We start from the raw sequence: 26,591 nt of genomic DNA on the forward strand, positions 1-26,591 counted from the left end.
AGGGTTGCTGGCATGACGGAAGCTGCCTGTAACGACCTGTCTAACCCAGCCCCTCCCTGTCTGATGGAGTGGAACAACCTAGCTGGAACAGAGCTGGGGGAGGGGCAGGGTGGGCCACGCACAGATCCCACAGCACGATTACCACCTCGCTGCCCTGCTGCCCTCGTACCTCACTTCTGACTACTGCTGTCCCTACATCCCCACCACCAAAATACCACTAGCACTCAGCTAAGGAAAGGAAAGAACACGCTTCATCCACCACAGCTCCAGGAATTGACCTGATGGGAGAATAAAGAAACACGGCCACACACACAGAAAAAAGGAGACCGGGTGGACTGGGTTCTCCCTAAAGAAGCCAAAGTACCCAGGAAGCGCAGCATGTTTATTATATAGAGTTGAACAGGGAGGTGAGTGGGGTTAATGCTTACAGCTGAATCAAGGAGGTGGGGTTAGTACACAGAGAGAAACAGGGAGTCAGAGCTATTATATACAGCTGATCAAGAATGCAGGTTTAACCAATCCCACTAGAAGCAGTCTGCAGGGGAGCCTAGCCCAGGGAGGCTTTGTCACTTCCATGGCTGAGGCACTGGCATCCTTCATACAGCCACACCATGTCAACAGCACATCCCCTCAGGACTTAACTCACCCAGGGCTTTCTCCCTTCCCTAAGGACATTTAACTCCTCAAAAAAAAAAAAAAAAATATATATATATATATATATATATATATATATATATATATATATATTTCTTTTAACCATAATAAAAGTCCAGGCTGTGGGAAAGGTGTATCTGTTCCCATTTGAATCTGCAGCCCCACAAGACAGGGGCTTTTCAGGAGGCCACCTGTTGGCTAGGGCAGCTTCAGGGCACCTTGCTCTGGAGGCAGAGCTCTGGACAGCTACTGGCAGAAGTGGACATCTGGGTAATGGGGTGGGACTCGGGAACACTGGCATCCTAGTCCAGGGCTCTACACTGAGTTCTACCCAAGCCTGAGGACACCTTTCCTAAGGGGACTTGCAAAGGGCATCATTGTGTCTGTCGCCTGACGCTGCACCCTTGGAAGTCTTGGCAGGAGCCTGCAGTATGGACAAGCAGTGGTTCCCTGCAGCTGGAATTCTCTTGGCTGGTGAGTGAGCAGGATGGGGAAGGTGAGCTGCAGTGTCGTCTCCCCATCTCCACCCACTTGCTTGTAGGGAAGGGCGGAATCCTCTCCTCAGGAAACCCCGTGACTTCCACCCCAGGCCGTCCCTTCCTGAGAGAGGCTAGGGAAAGATTGGGGACCTCAGGCTTCTTGAGGGCCCTCAGGATCACCTCCTTGGAGCTCTATACAGCTGTAGGTAGGTTTGGCATGACCCCCAAAGCCTTCAGAGATGCCTCTACATGCATGTTCCACCTCCCAGTCAGCCCCCAAGAAGAACCCTGTATGCAGGGAGCATAGTCAAGTCACATTTTACCCACAACGGAGAATCAGACAGCATTTCCAGCTCCATCAAGTTAGTCTGAGCCTCAGAGGTGGTTTGAATAGAGTAGGTAAGACCCTCAACTCCTAGTAACCACTTGGGCCTGGGAGACTTCTCTTTGTGGATAGGAGGTCCTTGACATAGGGGTTGTCAGCATGAAGATGAACAGACAAATCCTAAAGGCATTTCCCTTGGTGTTCACAGTACCTATTCCCGGGGAAGGCCATCATGCCACTGTCAGCCGGGCTAGAATGAGGGAGGGGAGATGAATAAGTAGCTCCGTGGTTGGGGACCTAACCAGTCCCAGGTATTACTCTCCAGTACCTAAGTGAGCAAGATGTGCCAGGGTGAGATCTGAGAGGTTGGGGGGCAGTCCTGCCCACCCGACATTGCAACGCCAGACCTTTCTTCTTTTGCAGCCCTCCTAGAAGACCCTGAGCAGTTTCCCTCAGCCCCTGGCACATCAGCTCAGCAAAGTAACTGCATTCTACCGGGCATCCTGACAGACATCACTGGTGGTATCAACTCGGCTGAGAGGGAACCGGAGGCCCTGGGGAGGAGGGCAGGAGGCCTCTCTACAGAAGGAGCTAGGGGTCAGGAGTCTCCCTCAATGCCTGGCCCCTCAGGCGGGGTCATACCTGAACCAATTCCCTCAGCCCTGACCGGATCTGCATCCAACACGGCTGTTGACTCTCAGCCAGTGTCCTCTGGGGCTGACCCTGTAGAGGAAATCGTGGCCCTTGGGACTCTAGAGACAACTATGATGTCATCACCACGGCCTTCTCCCAGACATGAATCTGAGCAGAAGTTCAACAAGGCCTTCAGGTTGGGTGGGACAGTTCTTGCCTCTGCAACACTGGAGAAAAAGGTTGGATCTAAACCAACATGGCATTTAATTAAAGCTTCCGCTTCCCCCATATTCTCTAGATCTCCACACCCGTTATGGTGTACCCCCAATCCCACTGTCCACATACCAGTGCCTGCATGGAGAGATGGCCACTCCAGGCCAGAGGCATTCTCATCTGTGCCACTGGCTCCAAGTACCTCCTTAGGACTGCCTATCTTTCCATGGATACCTAACATACTGAAAGCTACAGAGTCCCTGTTGCCTGCATCTCCTGGAAGATCAGGGCTGGACCTCACCTCCCAAGTGGGCTCCAGTGCATCTGAAAACACTGTGGCTTTGGACACAGGCCCAGTATCCCGTAATATTTCTGTGCTGCTGTTGCCCTCAGCAACATCCCCTTCACATGCTTCATCCCTCCACTCCCCTCCAACCCCATCAGCATCAACCCTGTCTACATCCCCATCACCTCCAGCTTTGTCCTTCTTCCCATCACCAGCCTCAATCCTGGTCCCGGTTTCCACCGTCACCACAGGAGTCGGTGACTCTCCTAAACCTCCCGTGTCTGTGATTGCACCCTCAACTACAGACTCTTTCATTAACACCTCAAACCCCAGGTGGTTCTACAACCCAGTCACCCTGGGCCATGGCTTCCCACCGGCCCAGTCCACATGCCCACGCTCTCCCTCCAACGTTTCTCTAGCACTCCCTCTACCCCACATAGCTCTGGCTTCACAGAGTCATCTGTAGATGCTGATCCTTCCCTGGCCTCTACCCTCCCTCAGGATAGGTCTTTGCAGGACTTGAGATTCTCCACTCGAGGACCTAGTCATACGACCCACTCTGTGACCTTTAGGATCAACAGCAACCGCTTCACAAAAGCTGTCTGGAACCTGGTACCCTTGGAGCGCTGGCTGCTGAACAGGCTTATCTGCTACCAGGCGTGGCACCTGCTCGCTAGGTAGAGGGACATGTAGATGAAGACAGTCTTTCCTGCTCTGCTTTCCTTCTGAGCATGCCAGGCATAGCCATAACACACTATATAGGCTGTGGCTCCCAACCTCAGTTAGACACAAAGTAGGAAAATCTAATGAGTGCCATGCTGTGCTCCTGAGAGGAGTCGGAGGAGAGGCTAAGCAGAAATACTTCTTTGAAGTCATTATAGAGGAAAAAATAAAATCTCACAGTGGTCCGGGGAAGTAACTCGCCTACCAGAAATACAGCAGGTACTGGCTGCTGGCTTTTTATCAGCACACAGTCTCGTCTGGAATCAGACACCCTGATCCCCTAGCTAAGTGAAGCACAGCTCCATGCTGGAGCCAGGATCAGGGAACTACCATTTCTCTCCTGCTATACAGGCTTCTGTGGGTTTAATGATTCATCTCAGGAAACAATAGGGAGCCAAAGGACCGCTCCTAATTCTGACAAACCAGGAAAGGAATGTGGAAGGCTGGCCACCTGCTGGGTGAAGTGCCCTGCACACACCAGGTGACCACTCTACCACAGCAAGGGACCATCCTCTCTTTTCTTTTTGTTTGTTTGGTTTTGCCTTGAGACAATTGTGGTCTAGAACTCACTCTGTAGACTAGGCTTGCTTGAAACTCCCAGAAATCCACCTGCCTCTGCCTCCCAAGTGACATGCCCAGCCCTCTTTTTGTTTGTGTTTTTTGTTTGTTTGTTTGTTTGTTTTTAATTTTACTTATTTTATGTATGAGTGCTCTATCTACATGTAGATCTGTGTGCCTGAAGAAAGCATCAGGTCCCATTACAGATGGTTGTGAGCCACCATGTGGTTGCTGAGAATAGAACTCTTAACCACTGAGCCATCTCTCCATTCCCCTCTTTTTGAGTTTTTAAGTAGTCAAATTTGACCTTGAATTGGTCCTTGGACATTCCTCTCCAAAGGGCTGTAAGGCTGAGACACTACATCTGGCCTGGTTGTGGGTTTTGTTGTTGTTGTTGTTGTTTTGGTTTTTTGTTTGCGGTCTTGACTAGGTTCCCACTATGTTACTCAGGCTGACAGTGAACCTGCCTCAGCTTCTTAAGTGTAGGGATCAAAGCCGTGCACCACCAAACCTGGCAGTGGGGAGTCTTAACTGGGTTGGACAGAAGGGAATCACATCAAACAACCAAAGGCTTCCCAGGCTGGGGCAATGGGAACACTGGGGTAATGAAATTTGCAGGTGGAACTGGCAAAGTATTCTATGGCAAATGAGGATGGAAGAGGCAGCCCAGGCTGGCAGCTGTTGGGATGTAGAGCCCAGGGTGAACTGGACTGCAGAGGTAAATCCTGCAGAGGTGCAGACCTGGGACAAACGGATCTCAGTCAGAATTTCAGTACAAAGAAATCACAAACCACAGGCCACTGGAGGGGAACAGCCAGGGAAAGGCTCAGCTGAACCAGGATCAGGCATGAGACCACTGCAGAGGCCAGCACAGATGGAGGGACTTGAGGAGGGGTGCTCACACTGACTCCCACGCCTTTGCCTCAGCAGCTCCAGCCCGTCTACCATGAGGCTTTCCCCAACTTCAAGAATGTCAGTGCCCTGCTGTTTCGGTGAGTGTGTGTGGTTCTCAACTGACCCCTGCCTTGACAGCATCCTCATGCTCAGCCCAGGCTGCTCAGCCAGGAATGCCTTAGCCTAGAAGGGTGAATAAGAGGTCTACATTTGGTTCCATTACCATCTGTGTTCCATGACCTCAGCTGGCCTTCCTGCCATTTCCTAATTCCAGCTGTTGGGTTTGGACAGGATGGTCTGAGCACAGTGAAAAAAGACAGGCAAAGAGCGGTCAAGTTACTTATCCTGGGGGCAGGCTTATGTAAATGATATGTAAATAAATGTAAATCCTTGGGTGACTCATTCTGGGCTGCTAGGAAAGTGGACTACCTCCAGAGATGGAGGGTTACCCAGGCCATGGTCCCAGCTGCTGCAAAAACTTTTCCCTTTTAATGAACTGAAGTCTGCTTCCTTGAGTCCACACCCTGACCCTGAGCCCATTTTATCCCCCAAGCCCTGGGATAGGACAGGTGCTCTCAGGCAAGGGCAGGTGTTATTTTAGGTTCTGAGGTTGATCTTTCCCTGGGATCTCCCCTGAAGGCTGCCTCCTGCTAGACTTGAGCAATTGGTCCATGCCCTGTAGGCTTTCAGAAACTCCTCAGGTCTGTCACTCCCCTCCCCTCTCTTCAGAGTCCCCTACTTTTTTTTTTTTTTTTTTTTTTTTGAGACAGGGTTTCTCTGTGTAGCCCTGGNTGTCCTGGAACTCACTCTGTAGACCAGGCTGACCTCAGACTCAGAAATCCGCCTGCCTCTGCCTCCCAAGTGCCACCACTGCCTGGCTGCTCTACTTCTTTTTTTTTTTTTTTTTTTTTAAGTTTTATTTATTATATGTAAGTACACTGCAGCTGACTTCAGACACTCCAGAAGAGGGAGTCAAATCTTGTTAGGGATGGTTGTAAGCCACCATGTGGTTGCTGGGATTTCAACTCTGGACCTTGGGAAGAGCAGTCGGGTGCTCTTACCCACTGAGTCATCTCACCAGCCCCTCTACTTCTTTAACTGCAGTGGAGGCTACTTTTCTGTGCCCACTAGACCTCCTGAGAGCTCCCAGCCAGCTGTGTCCTCTGTGTAACTCCTTCCCCCAGTCTTCCCCTGGATGAGATCCCCAGCCTTGCTGTGAGAACCAGCCCATTGAGGAACAAGGGAACTCTAACCAGGCGCCTGTTGTGGGCGCTCCCACCTGCATCCTTCAGACCTCCAACAGCCTCCTAGGAAGGGGATTTTATCCCCATTTACAAGGAGGCCAGCACCTCAGGGTCATGTGACTGCTTCAGTCACCCGGAGGCTCTACTCTACAGCTAGTAGATGCCCAGGTGGGCTCCTCGCCTTCAGCACACCACCGTCTGCACCAGCCTGGTCCATTGTGTCCTCAATGGTTGCTTCCTGCAGGCCTGGCTCTACAGAGGTGAAAACCTTCCTCACTTTTGGTCCTCCGGATCCCTCGGCCCTAGAAATCCTCTGGACTTTGTACCGCAAAATGAAGTCCTTCAGATGGTCACTTGGGTACCTGTCCCTGGCCGACCATGGCCTTTCCTCTTATGGTGAGTCTAGAGAAACACCTGTTCCTTGCCTCCTCATGGAGGCTAGGCTCAATGGAGGACCCACTTCAATCTTCCCAAGCCCTGAGCAGGCCATGGTGAGAAAGGGAACCGGTCCAACCTCCCCGACTGCTGTGTGTGTCTCTGCAGGGTACAGCATAACTGACCTTACCCGGGAAATCATCAACATTAGCTTCACACTCATGAGGCCCTTCCTGCCCCAGCTGCTTCTCAGCCTTGTATCCTGCTGGAAAAGCAGATCGTCCGGCTGGTGTGGTGTTCCCTCCCCTGCTTCTGGGACTCGGCTGTTCTCCCTGCCTCCCCTGCCAACAGGCCTCTATAGCGTTTAGCAATTGGTACAGTGATGTCCAATGAGAGCGGCACCAGCTTAGCAGTTGTGGGAAGGCAAGCATGGAGGGGGGAACCCAGCTGTGCCCTGAGGGCAAAGCTGGCTGTAAAGAGAAAGCTCTGAGGGAAGTCCATGACCAGGCTGTCACCAGAGGTCCCTGCCTAGGAGACCACACTGGAGAAGGCTCTCAGGTCCTCCTGCCTTACCTTGTCTAAAGCCTGACCCAGCCCATACTGGGCCTTAGGACAGGCAGCTCCAAGCCAATCTGACCCCCAGGATGTCCTACAGGTCACCCATGAAGTGTTAAGATTCTACAAGACTGAGCTCCAGGACCAGCCCCTGCTCCTATTCAGGTGGGTTGAGAACCCAATCTGGTCTGTCCAGGCACCCAGGCCCGCCTACTCCCACTTACAGAGCCTACTTGGTTACTTACGGACTTGGAGACATCTCTAAGGCAATTTCACTCCTGACCCAAAGCCAAGGGTTCAGGTGTAGGTTGGAGAACACCAGTAAGAACTTTGTCTGCTGTCTAGAGCCAACCTCCTAGAGCTCTGCCCTTGGAGGAAAGAACATCGGGTGCACACTTAGGAGCATGTACTGGCAATGATACTGTGATGCTGCACTCTCCCAATCCTTCCCTAGCAATGTGAAGGAGTGGGTGAGCGTTTACATGGAATACAAATTCAAGAGCCCCATCCCCATCCGTCTCCAAGGCCTGGCCAGTCACCTGGCCCATCATATAACAGATCCCACCCTTCAGAAATCCAGCATAGTGGTCAATGGTAAGTGAGCTGGGGCTCCATGTACCGCTCTGGGTCACTCCTCTAGGCCTCATTGCCCCCTATGAGAAGGGACAGAGCCCCCCCCAATAGCAAAGCTTGTGTGTCAGTCCATAGGGGAAAAGTGAGTCCAGAGGAAACCTAGGTTCAGAATACAGAATCGTCTAGTCAACTCTCAGTCCTCTGTCCCGAGAGGAGACACAGTGCCTGCTCTATCACCAAGGTCAGGATTGCATGTTCCCCATGAGGCCCCTTGAGAGGAAGAGTTGGGCTGGCTTATCCATCCACATTAGAGAAATCCAAGTCTGCTCAGGCTCCAGCAGCCACAACCTGGAGCTGGCCTGGAGTAGACCCTCAGCCTAGGGAGTGCTAATTCACTGCTAAGTGGCTGTCCCAGCCACCTCCCCTGTGCAACCTCTCATTTTGAGCATTACCATCTGGTGGGCTCTGTTCTGTAGCTCCCAGAGACAGGGCCTTGGTTTGGGTCCCTGCCCGAACTCTTTCAGAGCAAGTTTTCAACACAGGGTGTGTCTGGCCACTATGTGTTGAACCTAAAGCCTCGACATCCCCTTAAGAGACAGCAAAACTACGCTTCAAGCAGGGCTGAGTTATGTAGGTCTGCAAGTCACCATGGAGCCCCTCCTGGGAGCTCAGGGACAGTAAAGAACAAGATTTCCTACCGTCTGAGTGAACAGGCCTTCACCCTTCCAGTAGACACACCAGAGAGTGGGTTGGCAGATTACCACAGAGGGCTTGAAAATTAATATTCTTTGCCCTTTGTGGCTCCTAGCTCCTCCCTTACATGGAGAACACAGCCAGCCCTTCGAGGTATGTCACAGCAAGTGAGCTGGCTCTTTTCCAGTACAACTTCATATACAAACATGGAAACTGTGTATCATATACTTTTCATGCCATACAATTTCCTACTGCTGGTGGGTTTTCATCCACTTAAAACTAGAAGTCATTCTTAGTTCATCAGTCTAACAAAAGCAGGCAGCGGGCCCTCAGACCACTGGATGGGGGCAGAAGGGGTTGGGCTAGTGATCCTGGGCCAGGGTGTGGTCCTATCCCAGAGCGGTCAGAGGACAAGTGTCCTGGCTACTATCCCCATACCCACCCCCACCAATTTAGGGGGAAAAGCAGATCTGGTGTTTTATGAGATGTGGCTCTTGATCCTGGGTCACCCTTTCACCAAGACCTTGGAGAACAGGACTAGTTCTGAGTGCCAGGAGCTTCGTGGACTGCTGACGAGACAGGTGACAAGAGGGGATGGAGGGAACGAGGAAGGGTGTGTGGCTGGGCTAGGCTGTGGAAAGCTGTTACGCTCTTGGTTGTCTCTTTACCCCCAGCTAACCTCAGTCCTCCAGCCTCTGAAGAACTTTGGTCAAGTGGTGGTGGAGGAGTTCCAGTGAGTGTTCGGTTCAGAGGGTGGGTCCTGAGGCTGGATGAGAGGACCTCTCTGCATCTCTCCAGCCCGCTGAAGCCTGTGATGATCCCCTCAGCCAGGAACCACTGATTGCCAGGGTGCAAACGGCCTTCTTTGGGGCTGTGCCAGCCCAGGCCATCATTCAAGACACCGTGCTCCAAGCCCTGGGCTCCCTGCAGGAAACTGAGGGTCTGCAGTTAAAGATGCTCCTCCCAGCCCTTGGTCAGTGCCTCTTCCTCTGTTCATGTCTTCCATCCCTCTGCCTCCCTGACCTTCCCTCCCCCTCCTCCTCCACACAGCACTGCAGGGCCAAATCTCTTATCTTTCCTATGAGCCCCCAGGGTACATTGGCTCCAAGTGTCCTGGGAACAGCCACCACACTTAGAAGTCTCTGGGAGCTTTGAGGATGGAAAATCCACTCAGCCTTCCCATTTTGCTCCAGGCACCCCCAGCTCCAGAGCCTCGAGAGGCCCCAGGGGTTGGGCCATGCTGAACCTCCAGCTCGTCACTTCCCTCTTTGTCCTGGTGAGTCTGGCCAGACAAGGCTTCTTCCTAAGAAATGGGCTGAGGCTTGAGACCTTAACTCAAAGGGACAGAAGCCCCGCTATGCAACTGAACCTGAGTTTCTGTCACATGCCAGCTACAACAGCAGGTTTTCCACCTGGAGCTTGGGTTGGACCCCATGACTTCACCTCCATAGTTCAGCTACCAAAGTAGACAGAAGGGGACTGTACTGGGGGACTGAAGCCCCACCACAGCAGCGCCTGAACCCACACGGTATGGAGGCCCTTCCTCTGCCAGGCAGGCAGAAGCTGATCACCCCGGCTGCCCTTAGGAAATGATGTATATATAGAAAGTATCTGAGTGAGCTACCAAACCTCCTGACTTTCTGCCACAGTGCTGGGTTGTAGAGTCCCTGTTACAGGGCTCCATCTTGCCTTGGGCAGAAGCCGAGGGGCAGTCAGGCTGACTCCTAGAAGCCACCTGATGTGGGCTATGGTGACAAAAGCAGGACTTTGGTCATAAGGAAGAGCTGGGGCAAAGAATGGACAGGGGCAGAGGAATCTTTTCTCGCTGCCACACAAGGATGCTGTCAATGACCGCTCTAGGCCCTTAAAAAGGCCCCGGATGATGTCAACTCCTTCTCTCCTGCTTGGCCTCCATCTTAACCCAGGGCCAGGTAGATGGGGTAGGGTAGCAGTAGCCAGCAATTATCTGTGAGCTTCTCACCGTGTAGCTCCGACTGGCCTTTAACTCACTGCGTAGCCCAAGCTGGCCTCCCTCCTGCCCAAGCCTCCAAGATACAGGATTACAGACAGGTGCCACCACGATCTGTTTTGTTTCAGTATTATTCCTGACACATAGCTTCTGCCCCTTTTCTATACCTCCAGGTGGCCCTTTCTACGGCTCCTCCCTTCATCAAGAAGCAAACCCACCTCTCCTAGGTCACCTCACCTACGGTACTTTCTTCAAGCCCTGTTTCACCCCCAACTCCACGCTGCATAAAACTGGGGAACCACTCACTCCAATGCCTGTGGTTGCAAAGCCGGTCCTTGTCTGGGGCTTTGCATCCCCTCAGTTCCCACCTCTCAGGAGTGGTTTCCTTCACATAGAAAGCCAAGTCCAGGCTTCCTGCAGCACGCACAGTTGGGCCAGGACAAAAGGAGTCAGGTCTCATGAAACGTTCTGCAGGCCCTGCTACCACAATATAGGAACCACACATAGGAAGATGAGAGACCAATAGCCAGTATGTATATATACACAGAGCAAGCAGGGCTAGAGGCAGGGTGAGTATCCAGAATGGTCATATACATTGAGCCCTTATTGTGGGGTCCATTCAAGATGGACCCTAGTGACTTCATAATACCCCAGAGAATAGAGCAGAGGGAACTACAGTCTACAAACTTTTATCCTTGGGAAGGGGTCTGAGTCTCAGCCATGACATCATGGGGCAGGACTGGTCCTGTGGGGCTGAAGTTGGTGGCCTCTGAAGGAGTTTGTGGCCTTTCAAAGATGTTTGGCTCTGGGCCTTCCAGGATATACAAGAGTGAGAAATGGAAGTAGGCATGAGAAGTTGCTTTCAGCTCTAGATATTGTCTTATCTAACTAACACCAGTGGGAAGAGAGGAGCCATGGGAGGGCAGCTCAGAAGCCTGGCTCAAGAAGGCTTAGCACCAGTCTAGAGCGTAAGACTGCAGGCAGCAATTCAGCCACTCAGGTTCCATGGTTAGCTGGTTTGGCCAGAGAGGTCTTAGACTAAAGCCAACTCAACAGCCCGAAGATTCCCCAAACTATAGAAGAGCTGGGAGACCAGCAGCCAGACCACAAGAGTGGGGTGGGGGAAACACGATTCTAGTCAAGTCATATTGTCCATTCTGCCAGACATGGTCTTCAACTTGAAAATATTAAGGGCTCCGGGCCAGGATGGGAGCTGGACAGACACCCTTTGGGGTTAGGAGTTACCCAGTGAGAAGGAAGAGACCACCCACACATCATGGAAACTTTGGACCTGCTAGCCAGCTGAAAAGAAACAATCGGCCTTGAGCAAAGGAACCATGGGAGCACCCAGACCTGACTCTTTGTGTCCATTTTCTGGTCAGATTCCTAAGATAGTGGCCTCCCTCTTCCTGGGAGTATGAAGAGGCCCTGCGGGTCCCTGAATGCTCTGCTGCTTCCCTGTGTAGATCCAGAAGTGACAGGCACTCTAATCCCTTGGCTGAGTAGTCTTCTGAAAGCTTCCATGACCCTAAAGGGGTTTGGTTCAAGGACACCAGACAGGAAATGGCAGCCATTGTGAATGTCAGACCTTCAGAAACATGTTCCTCTGCCTGGAGACCCTGGGAGTCGCTTCCACTGCATAGCTCAGCGCTGAGACCCAGGGCTTGGTTAGAGCATCCTAAGGGTACTGCATCTTTGCCCAAGGATATATGTACACAAGGTGCCCCCCCCACCTGCCTGCTAACCGCAGCCTTACCCAGACATTCTGGCCAGCCAGGAATGGTTGGCTCTACAGTTCCTCCTGCTGAACAAACAAGGGTACCTGAAAAGGCTGTACTGTCAGTGTGTGGAGGTGGCAGCCAGAGGAGGCCCAGAGAGCACGTAAAACAGCAGCTGGCAAAAACAAAACAAAAAACCCAAAACCATAACAAAAAAAGTACTTGCTGGCTGGACACCCACAGTAGACCTACTTCAGGTGAGGTGACAGGTAGGGCTAAAAGCACCCCTCCATTTCCAGCAGAGGAAGTAAGAGGCACTTGGGCCATGCTCCAAGCTGCTTTGAGGGGCTGAAAGTTGGTTCAGCGCAGCCCTTTTAGCAAACCAGAAGTGAGGACATAGGTAGACTACCAGAAAGACAAAGCCTTCATCACTATCCCATCTCCCACATCCCCACCCGGACTACGGCCGGGGAAGAGCTGTTCCTCCACTCACCCTGCCGATTCTGCTTCTCAGCAAAACTGGCTGCTGGGGCCCTCAGCCTCTTGTCTTGAGTGTTAATGCCAGGTTTTCCCACACTGGAGCCTCAAGGCCCAGCCCCCTCCTGGCATTAATTAGGCAATGTGTGGGTCTAACCATGCCTCCTGAGGCACCAGGGATGGATTCCAAATCAGGAGCTCGAGTGAAGGACTTGTAAACTGATGGAAAGCTCAGGACTTGGGTCTCTGGCCCTGGGTGGAGACATGGTATCCTCAAGTGCACTGTCATCTAACAAGGGAAGAGGAGAGAGGGTGGGGCAGAGGGAGACTGACACTACTCTCCCGGGTGGTCCTGAAATGACAGTGTGACATAGTTCCTATTCCCACTGATTCCAAGGCCAGGTGCTGGATCTAGATGTGGTTTCAACATGACCCCTGCCCATTCCCCCACCCCGGGATTCATGCGTTGAAATTTAATCCCCACTGTGAGGTGAAGGGATGGGAATTCAATCCAACTACTGTGCTTGGAAGTGGTGTGTTTGAGGTGAAGCCAGATGACTGAATGCTGACAGTCTACGAGCCGCCCAGATGACACATGATACGATGATCTACGTCAGGATTCTGCCAACAAGAAAGCCATCACCAGATGTGGCTGCTCAACCGTGGATGTCTTGAACCATTATCCAAAACTGATTGTGGTACCACACACACACACACACACACACACCCAACAACTCAATTTTTAGGCCCACTGGGGCTACAGGGTGAGACCCCATCTAAAAGCAAAATCAAATCCCATGAACCCAAATAATCACTAGAACTTCTGGTGTTACCAGTGATAGAAAAGGGATTCACACATAACCGAATTTCTTGGGCCCGCACAAGGGCAATGATAACTGCCACATTCAGTCCAGGCTCAGGACCAGGCTCATCCTTACAGTTAGTATAGCTGGGAACAGGCGCTAGCCACACACAACCCTGATGAGCCCTCATGGACTGGTTCCAGCACAGCTGGAAGGAAGCCATGTTCAAGAAAAGAGGGATGGTGGGGAATGTTGTGAGTGAGCCTATGGTGAAACTGAAGGGACACTAAGGGAGGGTGACACTTCCATCTTCAGACTTGGAGACAGGCACACAGATGTGGTGACACATAAGGCACCCGTCTCTAAGATTCCTTAGTCATGGGAAGGTCTTTCCCAGGGTGGAGTGGATGGCCAGCAGGTAGGTGTGAACAGGTCTGTAGGAGTAGAGTACTAGAAGCCTGTCGGACATCCTGCACAGGAGCAGGGAGGACAGCCAGATGGTGACAGGTGATACGCAACACTCATCTATGACCCCTCAAGTACAAAGCTAGGTCCCAGCTCCAAAAACAACCCAAATGCTTTAATAACTGTCCCCCAGGGCGCAGTCTCATCAGCCCTTAAGTAAGACGGGAACTTGTCAGCCACCAGCTGAATACAGCCCACTCGCAGGGAGGGGACCCCAAGAGCCTTGGGAAAGACCAAGAGTGCCCGGTACGGACCTTCTCCCAGCACTGAGCTCAGACAGCCCATCAGGTCCGGTCCCTGCAGCTGCTTGGCTCTAGAAGCATACAATTCTACACAACCCTACAGGGGTGTGAGATGCAGCCCAGGGAGGTTAGAGATATGAATCCAGAACAGACTTAGGCTCTTCAAGCCAGCCCCGGGCCAGGTCCCTGCACCTGCAGCGGTCTGGGGGAAGAAGCGTGAGTCATACACATTGTACCAGGTACCTCTTAGGGTAACTGGGTCCCAAGACACATGAAGACTTGACAAGAAAGTTCTGCCAACCTCAGTCTTGTTATTCCACAGCCTGACTGAGGTCCCAGGCCTATCCCGGGCAAGAAGCAAACCAAAGCATGGTAGTTGCATTTCAGACATCATCCCCACAACAACCCTTGTGAGGTAGGCTGTGTTGTCTTATTCTACAAATGGGGAACAAGGGCTCATGAGAGGCGAAGTGCTTGCCCAGGACACAGCAGTCAGGATTCAAGGCCAGGAGGGTTGGCTCCAATGCCCACAGGTTCTCAAGAGAAGGAATCTCTTCTAACAAAGATCCTCAAGTTAAAAGTTCAGGAAGTCTCTGCCCAGTTAGGTGGGCCCAGCCTCATATCCACTCCTAGCCCTGGGCAGCTAGATGTCAGGACAGATACACAGCAGTCCCCAGACGGTTGGCTGTCCCAATAGCACTGGTAACAATGCTACAGATGATGGGTCTGGCTGCCCAAGAGCTGGGGGTGAGGCGAAGGTCGATCTGCTCCAGAGGCCTTGTGGCCCCAAGTAGGCAGTGCCACACCGTTGAGCCAGGCAGTTTCTAACAGGTTGCGGAAGCGGGCCCTCAGGGTGGGACCTGGTGGGCTGGTGCTGGCACCTGAGCTAGGTGAGGGATTATGTGACCCTTCCCCAGTGGCTGTCTCTGCTTTCTCAGGGCCAGGCGTTGGTGGCTTCCTCCCTGGCTTCTTGACCTTGGGGGCTGGCAACTTCCCAGCCAAGGCTTGGCTTTCTGGCTCATCTCTGGTCACCGTGGGTTCCGATGGGGATAGAGCTCTGGCCTCGGAGTCAAAGCCACCTGCAAAAGGAAAGCACAGTCAGATTGCAAAAGCCAAACTGCAAGGTCCCCTCTCCTAAGTCTCACCGTCGCCTACAACAGTGGTCCTGCATGCCCAGCAGGGGTACAGCATCAGAGAGAGCCCACTGGTCAGACCAATGGGAGCTTGCTAAAAAGACACACTCCTACCCAAGGGACACCAGAGCTCTGCCTGCGGAGGACACAGCTCAGAAGAGGCTGCTCAGAAGCAAGGAACGGAAAAGAGGCTTGCAGGATGGGGAACACCGGCTGGATCATCTCACCGTATAACTGAGTAAACAGGACAGGGGAGAGAGAAGGCTCTGCCAGACAAAAGAACCATTATCCTCCTGCCACAAAATCCCCAGGGCAGGAGCCAGGGTCCAGCTGCTATGGAACCAGTGCAGACAGAGGCCAGGAGCTCACAGGAACCCAGACAGTGCAGAAGCACATCTGACACATGATCCCCACCTCCACCCCACGAAAGGCTTGATTGCTCCTCAAAAGTGGTCATTAGCCACAGGCTGAGCAGCACTTCTCTAGGGACCCCACAGCTCAGGGAGGGCATGGGGAGCAAGGGTCTTCAACCTAATCAGTGGGAGCCTCACTACCAGGATCAGACTTCCAACAAGCAGGCAAAAACCAGGAAAGAGGACCTGACTCTTTCCCTAGACACAGCAGGACTCGGGAATGTGGGCCACCTAGGGCCCTGTTCCATGGCAGTACTCTGCCTCAGGCCTCCTCCACCCTGACCACAGCGGAGTTCTCAGCTAGTTAAGGAAGTAGAATACATTGTTCAGAAAACTGGCCAAAGGGTTGGGTGGCACATGTGTGACAGCAGGCAGGAAAGACTCCAAAAAGGGCCCCAAATCCACAAGTCAGTTTCCTGACACAGAAAAGGCTACACTACCCTCACCCTGTCATGGGTCTGAGCATCCCCACCATACAACATTGCAACATTTGTGTGTCCTCTAGAATACTATTTAAAAAAAAAAAAAAAGCAAGCTCGAAGCTGCGCATGGGGCAGTAGGGAGGCAGGGCCATCCACTGAGGGCCGCTGGGTTATAGAAGATGCTTCCAAAGAGTGCAGCTGAAGAGCCGGGACAATGCAGCATTGTGGAGGAAAGAGAACCACAAACAGTCCCCTGATTCAGGGCATCAATCAAGGTGTGCACACGAGTGCAGGACACCAGAGAAAACATACATTCAAAGGTAAATGTTTGTGTGGGAGGGAGCAGGAGGTCCTGCCAGATCCCAGGCACAGGAAGTGAACAAGGACGCTTCCCCAGGACTGGAACGACTACAGTTGTAATGTAAGGCAGAGCAGAGGCCCCTGGACAGGGATGAGTGAGGAGAGGCCCAGGGGACAAGAGGCAGGGGGTTCCTTTGGGTTAGTGCTTGGATGGAAGACATCGAAACTTCCAGATAGAACACACAGCCTAGCCAAAGGCTCAGAAGAAGCATATACAAGACACAGAAGGTACAAATAGCGAGAAAGCATGTGTCTGACTGCTTGGCCCATAGGAAGGGGCACTATTAGAAGAGGTGGCCTTGTTGGAGTTGGTGCAGGAAATGTGTCACTATGGGTCAGGTTTTAAGGGCTCCAATGCTCAACCTACACCTAGTGAGGAACACACTCCCCCTTCTGCTGCCTGCAGATCAATCAAGATGCAGAACCCTTAGCTCCTTCTCCAGCACCATGTCTGCCTGCACACTGCCATGCTTCCTGCCACAGTGATAATGGACTGAACCTCTGCAACTGAAGCCAGCCCCAATTAAAAGTTTCCCTTTATTAGAGTTGCCTTGGTCTTGGTCTTCTCTTCACATCAACGAAACCCTAAGACAAGAGGCCATCCAGAAGTGGGGCCAAGAACATTTGCATGCAAACAGATCACACTGGTGCCTAGAGTCAGAAGGGCAAGGCAAACCTGGGAGCCCTACAATCCCACCCGGTGCCCCACCATAAACTCCTAGAACCACTCAGCCCCTCTGCCCACCACCCATACAAGTAGTACGCACACCTGCCACACGTTCACACAGCTCCAGTGGCTACAGGGCTGCCCCATGCTCACCAAGCTGGCGGCGGACACAGTCATGCCACTGTAGGCCCAGCAGGTCAGGGTAGATGTCAGGCAGCTGACGCAGTGCCAGCAGCTTCAGCATGCGCGAGGTGCAGCCGTGTAGGGCACGTTCACGCAGCGCACGCTCCTCTGACAGAGTGGTGGGCCGTAGTTCCACGCGGTGGTCCTGCAACACATGGTCCACAGAGGCTGGTGGCAGCTTTGGAAAGAGACGCTCCTTCACCAGATGGATGGGCACAAAGATGGCACCGGCCCGTACTACATGAGGGAAGGGGCACCGCTGTGTGCACACAAACTTCTGCAGCTGCGACAGCAGCTTGCCTAGTAGCCCCTGAACACCCTGGCAGTCCTGCCACGCAGCCTGGCCCCATGGCCCAGTTGTCTCAAGCCACTCCCGCAGTTTCTCTGGTGGAGAATGGGCCACAGAGCCCGAGATGGCATCACAGAGGGATGTGTGCAGCCCTGTGAAGTGCTGTTCTGAAGAGTCTGCTGGGGCTGCAGTGGGAACTTGAGCAGACGCTGGAGCAGGGCCTGAGGCTGGAGCAGGAGCAGGAGCTGGTGATGGAGGTGGAGCAGAGGCTGGGGCCGGAGAGGCCACTATGGCTGGTGGGCTAGGCAGGGCCAGGTTAAAGCATGCCACCGGCAAAGGCTGAGTAAGAATCTGTAGTCCCACGGGCACAGATGGGGGATTGGGTGCAGGCTGTGCAGGGGCAGGCGCAGGGACAGGAGCCGGGGTAGGGGGAGATGAGACAATAGCTGCAGGTACGGGCGCAGTACGGAGTATCTTGAATTTTCGGAACATGAAGGCCACAGAGCTATGGAAGTTGGTCCTTGGTGTGGCTTCTGCAGTCACTGCAGGGATTTCTGTGACCATCTTTTTTAAGCCAGGCAGACCTGACACTGTGTTTTCTATACCTGGCCCATCCACAGCTTCAGCGGGCTTTTCATGCACCTCAGGACTAGGGGCCTTGACAGGGATACCCTCTGCCATCGTCTTTTTCACACTCAAGTCCAGAGCCACCTCCTCACGAAGAGAGCAGTGAGACCTGGAGGCCCCATCCTGAACAGGCAGGTTCCCCTTGCAATCTTTGTCTTGGCTCTTACTGGTGGCTGGAGCCGAGTCCCGCTCAGCCCTGGGCTCCGGTGTCTGCACATCCAGGTAGTCACGGTAGGGGGCCAGACTAAAAACGTTGTCAATCACAGGCATTGGTGGGGAGCTGGGAGGCTCAGCATCCTTCTGTGGAAGAGACTGGCGCTCCTTGGCACAGGGGTGCAGTGCTGGTGAGGTGCGGGGAACTGGACTGTCCCGGATAACAATAGGTACCCCAGGACGCTCATTTGGCCTGGGCTGGAGTTGCTCCTTTCTGCAGCTGGGCAGCCACATCTTCTCTTGAGCTTCTGGTACTGGCTTCTCTGCAGGTCTCACAGGCTCAGAGCAGGGTTGGCTGGCTGGCAAAGGCTGGCATGCTCGCTGGAAGGCACCGGGCTGTGGCACAGGCTGCACACTGTTCTGGGAATGGGAAGGCGCTGTTCCCCCGAGCCCTGGGGATGCCCCGTAGAGAGAGAGGTCATCCCTGGCATAAGGAAAACCCAGAGTTTGGGGGACAAAGTCCAGTGGGCACCTTGGAGCAAGAGGGGGCTCCAGCTTGAGCCCTGGTGACGGTGCTGGGAGGGGTGCAGAAGAGTAGGAATAACTGTCTATCCCAAGAGGGGGCATGTAGGGCGCCTGGGGTGCTTGTTGCCTCAGGTAGGGGCTGCCCAGCCCCCCAGCTTGGTACGCAGCCCCCTTGTGGGCTCCTAGAGGTGGCAGTGGGAGCAAAGAGCCATAGCTTCCCTGCTTCTCTGGATGACGACAAGATGGAGGGCAAGGCAGGGCCTGTGGAGGTGGAGGCAGTGGATAGTGGGCTGCCACTGCATCCTGGCAAGGTGGCCCTAGGGGCTGGGCAAGCTGAGTCCAAGGACTGGAGGGCCCCTCAGACATTGCTTGCTTGGGATCCCCAGGATAAGAACTGGTGTACTTGGGAGCCAGGAAACCCGTGCTTTGGATAGTTCGATACTTCTCTAATAATGTCTGGCATGGGGAAAAAGGCAGGGAAGAGTCCTTGCCAGGTCCCCCAGATGGTAGCCCACGCAAGAACGTCCCATCCAGGGGCTGGCCCTTGCCAGGAGCTGTAGCTAGAGGACAGGGTGGGTCAGCAGAAGGCAGCAGGGGCCCCGTCACCAGGGTCCAGTCACTGTCCAATGGTCTCTTTGTTCCCCCATCTCCGAGGCAAGTGGAGAGTCCGTAACACAAAGGGTTGCGGTAGACAGGCTTGGGCGCGGCCAGGGGTGGGCCTGGGTACGCGTGAGCCTGGGGACCGAAGGGCAGCAGCTCACTCGAGTCTTGTATCTTTTCAGAGCCTTCTGTCGGGGGACGGTAGAGCAGGCAGTTTGTCAGTAGGTTGTCACCCCGGAGTGGGGATCCTGCCACACCAGTGGGGTACAAGGATGGATATGGGGTCCAGGATGCCAATCGCTCAGATCCTGCCTTGGAAGTACCCCCTATGGGGCAGGAGAAGTATGCACCTTTGTAATTGCAGGAGTCCTGGCTGCCAGCAGAAAGGGGCAGGCCATGTCCTGGCCCTGGGTCTGGCTCTAGGCGAGGCAGCTTGCCATACATCATAGGCCCCATAGGCCCTAGGGGCCGCTTCTCTGCCATTACTGTGAAGGAGTCAAGCTCCCCTGAACCCCTGCTACTTGACTTGCTGACCTGGAAGAGAGGAGAGGCAAAGATGGTTAGAACACAGGCCACTCTGACTTGTTGCCATCCAAGATCCTGGCTCCTAGTAATACTCCGCTGAGACTACGCGCAGGAGCCACACTTGCACAGGTTTCTGGCCCTACTTTTTGTTTCTGGTTGTAGGTTTGTTGTTGTTGTACAAGGCTGGCCTCAAAAACTCACAAAAGATCCACCTGCCTCTGCTTCCAGAGTGCTGGGATTAAAGGTGTTCACCACCACCTAGTTCTAGCTGTAGTTTTTAAGGTATAGAACTCAAGTGAACAAGTATGTGTGCTGTGGCTGTACATGCAAGCCTGCACTCTACCATAAGAACCACGTACAGGGCCCTTGGGGTTCTGGGCAGTGCTGGAGTATCAGCTGCCTTGGCTTTCCCAGGAAAGAGGAATCTATCCCAAAGTCACTAATGAAAGGGATAGGACAAACTCCAAGATGTCACAGGTCAAAAAAAAAAACCCGCCAAGACATGGAATCCCAGCACTGCCTACAAATTCTAGTTTCTTCTAACACTATTGACCTGCTTGTCTTACCTAAACCCAAAACCTCAAAGCCAGGGCCCCAGAACCAAACTAGTCTTGAATGGACAGGGCAGTCCTCTCTTAAGAGGTGTCTGGGCAACTCAAGTATGGTCAGCTCAGCAGCAGGGTCAAAGCTGACCACCAGATGGCGCTGAGGTGCCAACAGGAAGGCCCTTGGCTCGGGGAAGGAGTGTCTGTGTTCATCTCCCCAGGCCTTGTGAACATAAATGGGGTGTGTGTGTGTGTGTGTGTGTGTGTGTGTGTGTGTACACCAGGGGAGGTGGAAGGCAAGAATCCTAGCTGGCAACTACTTCCACAGTGCTTTAGTGATGGGCAGACTAAGTGCTGGGAGAAACACACAAACACACACACACACACACACACACAGGCATTCTTTCCCTGGTGTTGTTCCCATTTTGTTCTCTTTCTTTCTCATGTTTCCTTAATAAATCTAGGTTCTAATTGAAAGAAAAGAATACAACACAGAGGGAAGTCCAAAGAAGGGTAAGGACCAATGTCCACAGTTGTCACAAGCAACAGGCATCCAATGACTTATGGGTGGCTCCCTCTGAGGTGGCTCCCTCAGTCGGGGTTATCAATGGCCTTCCTCTCCCTCCCCCAGTGAGCACTCCTACCCCCGAAAACTCCCAGTGGCTTAGAAAAGGGTAAATGGGATCAATATTCCTATGAGTAGGTCACAGGTCAAGTGTCACACACTTCTGTCACCAGCAAGCAGGGATCACCTTTCTCCTCCTTTCTGTACAGTGGCCATGACCATAGGGGCTCAGCTAGACCAGCAAGGTGACAAGAAAACGTAAAGGGTGGTAGTATGGCCTAAGGAAGGCCCCATCCTGCACTGCTCAATACTTACATGGTTGGTTTTGCTTTATTTTCTCACTGGGTCTCCCTGTTTCTCTATCTGGAACCCACTACACAGACCAAAATGTCCTTGAAAGAGATCTACCTCACTCTGCACCACAAGACTCCCATGGCTCAGAAGGTACCAAGCCCACTCTATCCTTGGGGATGTCTGGGTTAATTAAGGGCTGGCTTTGGTCTCACCTCCACCAATGCCCCTTGGGACCGGCTCTAACCACCCCTCTCAAGAGTCCGTCTCTCCAGGGCTCAGCCCAACCCGTGCCCTTTGGCCCTGGAGACTTCCTGAGAACCGGCCCCCTGGGACCCTCAGGAGTCTTTGTAGGAGGAGGGAGGACGCCAAAAAGCCAACCCAAGACTCTGAAAGGTGAGGAGGTGACGTAATGCCGGGCCAGTAGGATGGAAAGCTCCCTCGGTGGAGGCCACCCCCACCGAGAGAGTGGCCAAAAAGAAGGAGCCTTGTTTCCGGATACCTAGGTAGCCTCAGGCACTTGGGGAAGGTAGGGCCAACAGGTGATCCTTCCTTGAAGATGTCCAAGTTCTACCAGTTCTTAGAGGAGTTCTAACCTCAGCCAAAACCCTACAGCCAAGCGCCTACACTCCTGCTTTTCCACGAGGGAGACAGACAACTCCGTGGGTCCATTTCCACGTCACATCCTTGGGGCCTCATGAAGAGCGCGATCCCAGCCAAGTTGAGGCCCGCATCAGACACCGGTCTTCTAAAAAACTTTACGAGCTGAGGCTCTGAGCTCTTCAGACACTCAACGTGGAGCAGCCCACACTTCCCAGTTTGAGAGAAAGGGTCTCCGGATGCTCCGCTACTAATTTCCCTCTCCCGGCCCCGCCCGTGACCCTCGTGCCAGTGGCTCACAGTCAGCCGGCTTCAGTAGGGAACTGGCGCCCCACCGCCACACCAGGCTTCCGGGTGTCCCCAAGCCTCTCTCTCCGCGCCTCTGCAATGCACGTGCACCCCAGCAGGCTGACACACTGACTGCCGCCACGCATGCAAAGCTGTTCCTGCACGTACATGCATGGCCCGAGTCTGCACACATGCCCCCCACCGCCCAATGGTGCTCTTCCTTAGCTCAGGCACACGTGTGAAAAAGCCAGGAGATTCGCACTGGGAACCCCACGGATCGACGCCCGCAGACTGCACGGAGGTCCAGAAGGTTGGGGGGTTTGGGGGGGGCAGCCGCAAAGTCCGGGCAGCCACCTCCTTCGGGGCGATCCCGCCAGCCTGGGCTGCGGCCAGAGAGTGAGTCAAGCAGTGGCTAGGAAACCGCAGGCGGTCCTGTTCCAACAGGGCTCGTCCACGGCCCCGCGGCACCTCAGCGCCCGCCGCCACCAATCCCAACCCCCACCGCCACCCCGAATCGGCGCCCGGCAATCCGCGTGAGCCTGGCCCCGCGAGAGGCCCGAGGGATCCGCCTGACTCTTCGCCAGCCCTTACGCCCAGGCAGTGCTGAGGCTCCGGAGCTCTACCAGGCCCAGGGAGCATCCAAGTCCTGGCAAAGTCTGGGCAGCGGTACGACTGGGCCCCGCAGTCTGACCGCCCGAAGCCTCAGCACCTGGGCCCCGGTCCCCGGTCCCCGCGCTCCGTCCTGGGGCCGGCCGGTAGGGGCGCCCTGGGGCAGGGCCACCCGCCCCTTGCCCACGCGCCGCCCGCAAACTCGGCCCAAGTTTCCGCGCCCGCCGGGCAGGCGAGCTCCTACCTTCAGAGCACCAGGCTTCTAGAGGCCGCCACCCGGAGCAGCCGCGGCATCCTCCAGCGCCGCCTAGGCTGGGGGTCCCTGTCGGGCCGGCCTTGCGCGGGAAGTCGCAGCAGGCAGCTAGCCCAGAGCGACGTTCCGCGCTGCCGTTCGCGCTGCCGCCGGGCGCCGTTTGTGGTCCCGAGCGGGGCGGGCCGGGGGCGGGCCGGGGGCGGGGCAGGCCGTTGGGTGGGGGCAGAACCCGGCTGTGCCTCTGGGAGCCTGCGCTCCCCTGGGCCCTCCCGTGCCGAAGGCCTGAGTGGAACCAACTTTCCCGCGACCCGGCCTCTGGCTTTGTGCACCGTCTTCGCTCGCCGCGCTCCTCAAACGTCTGCCCCGAGGGCGATCGTAAGCCCTCATTCAGTCATTCCGTTAGATCATTCATTCCTTGCTACTTTCTAGCCATGTGACCTTGGACCTGCCACTTAACCTCTATGAGCTTCAGTTTCCTCATTTGTAAAAGTGATATTCTACCTCTTAGAAATAGGGCCATCAGGCTTCGAAAAGATGTATGGCACACAAATTGGGGTATGGGAGGCTGAGGCAGGGGAATTGCTGTGAGTTTGAACTGAGCCTGGGCTACCTAGCAGTCCTTTTTTTGTTTTGCTTTTGCTTTGTTTTGTTTGAGACGGTCACACTATATAGCTGTGGCTGTCTGGGAACTCACTATGTAGACCAGGCTGGCCTTGAACTCAACAGAGACACACCAGCCTCAGCCTTCTGAGTGCTGTGGTCAAAAGCATGGACCGCCGCACTCAGCTCCTAGCAAGACAATAAAAATGCTAAAAGGCTATCTCAAGGCAGCCCCTGACTTCCTCAACAAACAAGTTGCATTAAGAAATTAAGAAGGACTAATGCGAGTGTATCTTAGCTCCTAGTGACCTGGAATGGCCCAGGAATGAGACTCTGGAGGGGTTGCCAAGAGGCCTTGATGGGCATCTGAACCTTTCTGGCAAATGTCCTGCACTAGAAACGGTCTGAGCATGAGCAGCCTGGAAGGCTGATGGGATGAAGCATCCCTAGCCAAGATGATGTGTTACAGAAAGGCGCTGGGAAACCCGCTGCCTCTAGTCACCTGAATTCTAGCCCATCTGGTTGTGGGGCCTTGCTGGGCTCAGCGCTAGCACTTCTTTCTTGGAAGGAATCTGATCCCTTCAGTTCCAAGACTGCCCAAAGACCAAGGCAGGGTCACACGGTGAAGAATAGTTGAACACTGTACAGATCAAAATGAGTTTATGGGGCAAAACCACTCAGGACACCCATCTTGACCCACAGGTCAGGACTGCCTGAGTCAGAGCAGAGCTGAGGGCACAGGTGTGGGAGAAGCTGGAGCTGGGGAGGAGGCGCTGGGCTCCAGGTAGGACTAGGAAGAGGAAGTGAGGTCATTCAAGGAGAAGGGGAGGGTGTCTTTTGGATTAGAGCTGGAAGATATTTTTTTTTTTCAAACAGAGGCTAGACAAATAGGAGAGACTCTGAGATTGGAGCTTTCCCAATCACACTGCAGGCTGGGACAGAAGCCCAGGTTACCTGGGTTTTGTATCTTACTGACACGCTTTAACACCAGAAAGGTGCATCTGTGCCCTGCCAGCGCTGGGTCATGCCAAATCTGACAGGCTCAGCCTTCTCTCAAGGGGCTATTGTTTCCTACTCTCACACACCACTAACTCTGCCCTCCCCTCCCTTCTGCGTAGCATCTGCTCCCACTTCTGATGTCAAGAGTGACTTGGGAGGAAGACTGAGTACCCTTGGCTCCTGTGGTCTAGAACTCCCAGGCTGTGGGCCCAAGGAGGACCCCGTTATGCCGGGATGAGCATAGACCCTAGGGCCCAGCTAAGACTACAGCCCCATTATTTTGTCTCAAGTCATTAACATTTCATAAAGATAGCTGTCCCTATAATCAGCTTGTCTGTTCCTTTTTGTCAGGTAAACACCCTGGATCACCAAAGAAAGGGCATAGGATAGAGGACTTGAGAGCCACTTTGCAACTCCCAGGGCTTTAACTTGCTCAGCACAAAAGAGAACCAGGTAGCCTCCTGCCTTATAGACTGCAGTATCAGCATGCAGAGTGCCAGGCAGCTGCGAACTCCTGAAGTCTCTGGCCCTGGCCTTTCCCTCTCTGCTCTGAGGGTCATGCGCAGGGCCTCGGGCAGATGAAGGTAGGCCTTTTGAGGTGACTTGGAGAGGCCCCATGAGTCTTTCTTAACACCATGGCCTTGGAGAGATAGTGATGTTTTGTCTGGAAGGTGAACAGTCACTGAGTGGGAGCAGAAAGGGAAAGAGTTTAACTGTGGGCACAGGATGGGCGTGGGGTAGGTAGAAAAGTCGAGATCCGGCACATGGAATCTGAACACTCAGAAGGCTAAGATAGGGATCTACTGAATAGAAGGGAGGTCGGAGTTACACAGTGAGTTCCAAGCCAGCCTGGGCTATAGTGTGACAGTCTAAGACACACACACACACACACACACACACTAATGCAAAAATAGAAGAGTTGTAAGAGGGCTCCACTTTGGCTTGAACGGGGCGCATGCCCTTCCCCCATCCTCCCCTACACAACCCCTCCCCCCAACTCCCAACACAGACTCCTCTGTAGAAAGGTGAGGTAAAAGGTGAGCTTCCTGAACAGCAGCATGTCATGTTATAATTATTAATAATGTCCCTCCCTCTAATGAGGGCATGCCTGCTATTTACAAATAACCTTTCCTTCCTCAGAGGAGAGGTAGGGATGGAAGCCACCCTACAGGCAGGAACCTAAAACACAGGCAATGCTGCCCGCCATCCTCCGAGTACCAGCTCTAGAACCGGTCTCCTCCAGGGAGGCCCTCTCATCCCTAGTGCTTCCCCTGCCAGTAGAGGAAGATGTCAGCCTGGGTAGGTGGTGGAGCCAAGAGCTCTGGCACGGAGCTGGGTCTATGCCAGACACTTAATAGTGTCTTACTGAAGCCTTCCAACCCGAGAAACTAAGAATCTGCGAAACAAGCACACTCACCAGCTATGGCCATACATGGTGACAGATGGCTGTGATCCCAGCACTTGGGGGGCTAAGGTAGCAGGATCAGGGGTTCAAGGAAGACCCCTTCTCTCCCCCCACCCCTAAAAGTCAAGTGAACTGGGTTTGCCCTTCTGAATTGTGTGACTTAAGCAACACCTTCACTTGAGTTTGCACATCAGCCTAAAGGGTAGAATTATGACATGTCACAGCTCTGATGACTTCACTCCTGAGTTCACAGTGAGCCCGGAGCTGCTTGCCAACAAATGGAGGAGTAGGATCTCCCCTCTTAGACTTACTACAAGACTCCAAACCCTCGTGAGAGAAGGCTCAGATGCATCTGGTGGCCCAAAACCCTCTGCAAAAACAGCCTGAAGTTGTGTTGTGCTGACACCATTAGCCTGAGCTCAGAGCTCCCTGGGGAGGGCAGCAGCAGAGCTTCGGAGGTGCAGGGCCAGGGGGTCTCAACTGAGTGAGGTAAGCTGTTTTCCAAAGGCATGCTGGCAAACGGAGTCTTCCTCCTGCGGGAAGCGGGGGGGGGGCAATCTCTTGTCATTCTCAGTGTCTCCTGTGACCCCCCCCCAATCTAGATCTGCCTGTCCCCTCCATTGTCCCTCTCTGGCTGCGTGACGTGACGCAGCAGACCCA

At 53.8% G+C, this 26,591-nt stretch overlaps 2 protein-coding genes across 4 annotated transcripts in view; one reads left to right on the plus strand and one right to left on the minus strand.

The window, feature by feature from the left end:
• The first annotated feature begins 1,085 nt into the window (after positions 1-1,085).
• Positions 1,086-10,401, plus strand: LOC110328346 (taste receptor cell protein 1). Its single transcript, XM_021207792.1, is given in 14 exon segments — positions 1,086-1,128; positions 1,882-2,913; positions 2,916-3,247; positions 4,802-4,863; positions 6,254-6,405; positions 6,553-6,627; positions 6,630-6,673; positions 7,040-7,104; positions 7,394-7,533; positions 8,662-8,786; positions 8,880-8,938; positions 9,033-9,178; positions 9,399-9,481; positions 10,348-10,401. Coding segments are annotated over 14 exon segments (2,412 nt in total).
• Positions 10,402-13,731: 3,330 nt separating this feature from the next.
• The window catches only part of C10H15orf39 (chromosome 10 C15orf39 homolog), a 34,447-nt gene continuing 21,587 nt past the window's right edge, over positions 13,732-26,591 (minus strand). Inside the window, exons 1-3 of one of the 3 annotated variants that reach the window (XM_021206334.1) lie at positions 22,919-23,091; positions 17,028-19,785; positions 13,732-14,958 (exon numbers count right to left, since the gene is read on the minus strand). In XM_021206334.1, coding sequence (XP_021061993.1) covers positions 14,591-14,958; positions 17,028-19,734 — 3,075 coding nt within the window. In that variant the 5' untranslated portion in view covers positions 19,735-19,785; positions 22,919-23,091 and the 3' untranslated portion in view covers positions 13,732-14,590. Of the gene's footprint in view, positions 14,959-16,976; positions 19,786-22,918; positions 23,092-26,591 lie in introns of those variants that run through there. The other 2 variants (XM_029543621.1, XM_029543620.1) reach the window with 2 other exon arrangements.

The sequence above is a fragment of the Mus pahari genome, chromosome 10 (assembly GCF_900095145.1).
Source record: "Mus pahari chromosome 10, PAHARI_EIJ_v1.1, whole genome shotgun sequence".
Lineage (NCBI taxonomy): Eukaryota > Metazoa > Chordata > Mammalia > Rodentia > Muridae > Mus > Mus pahari.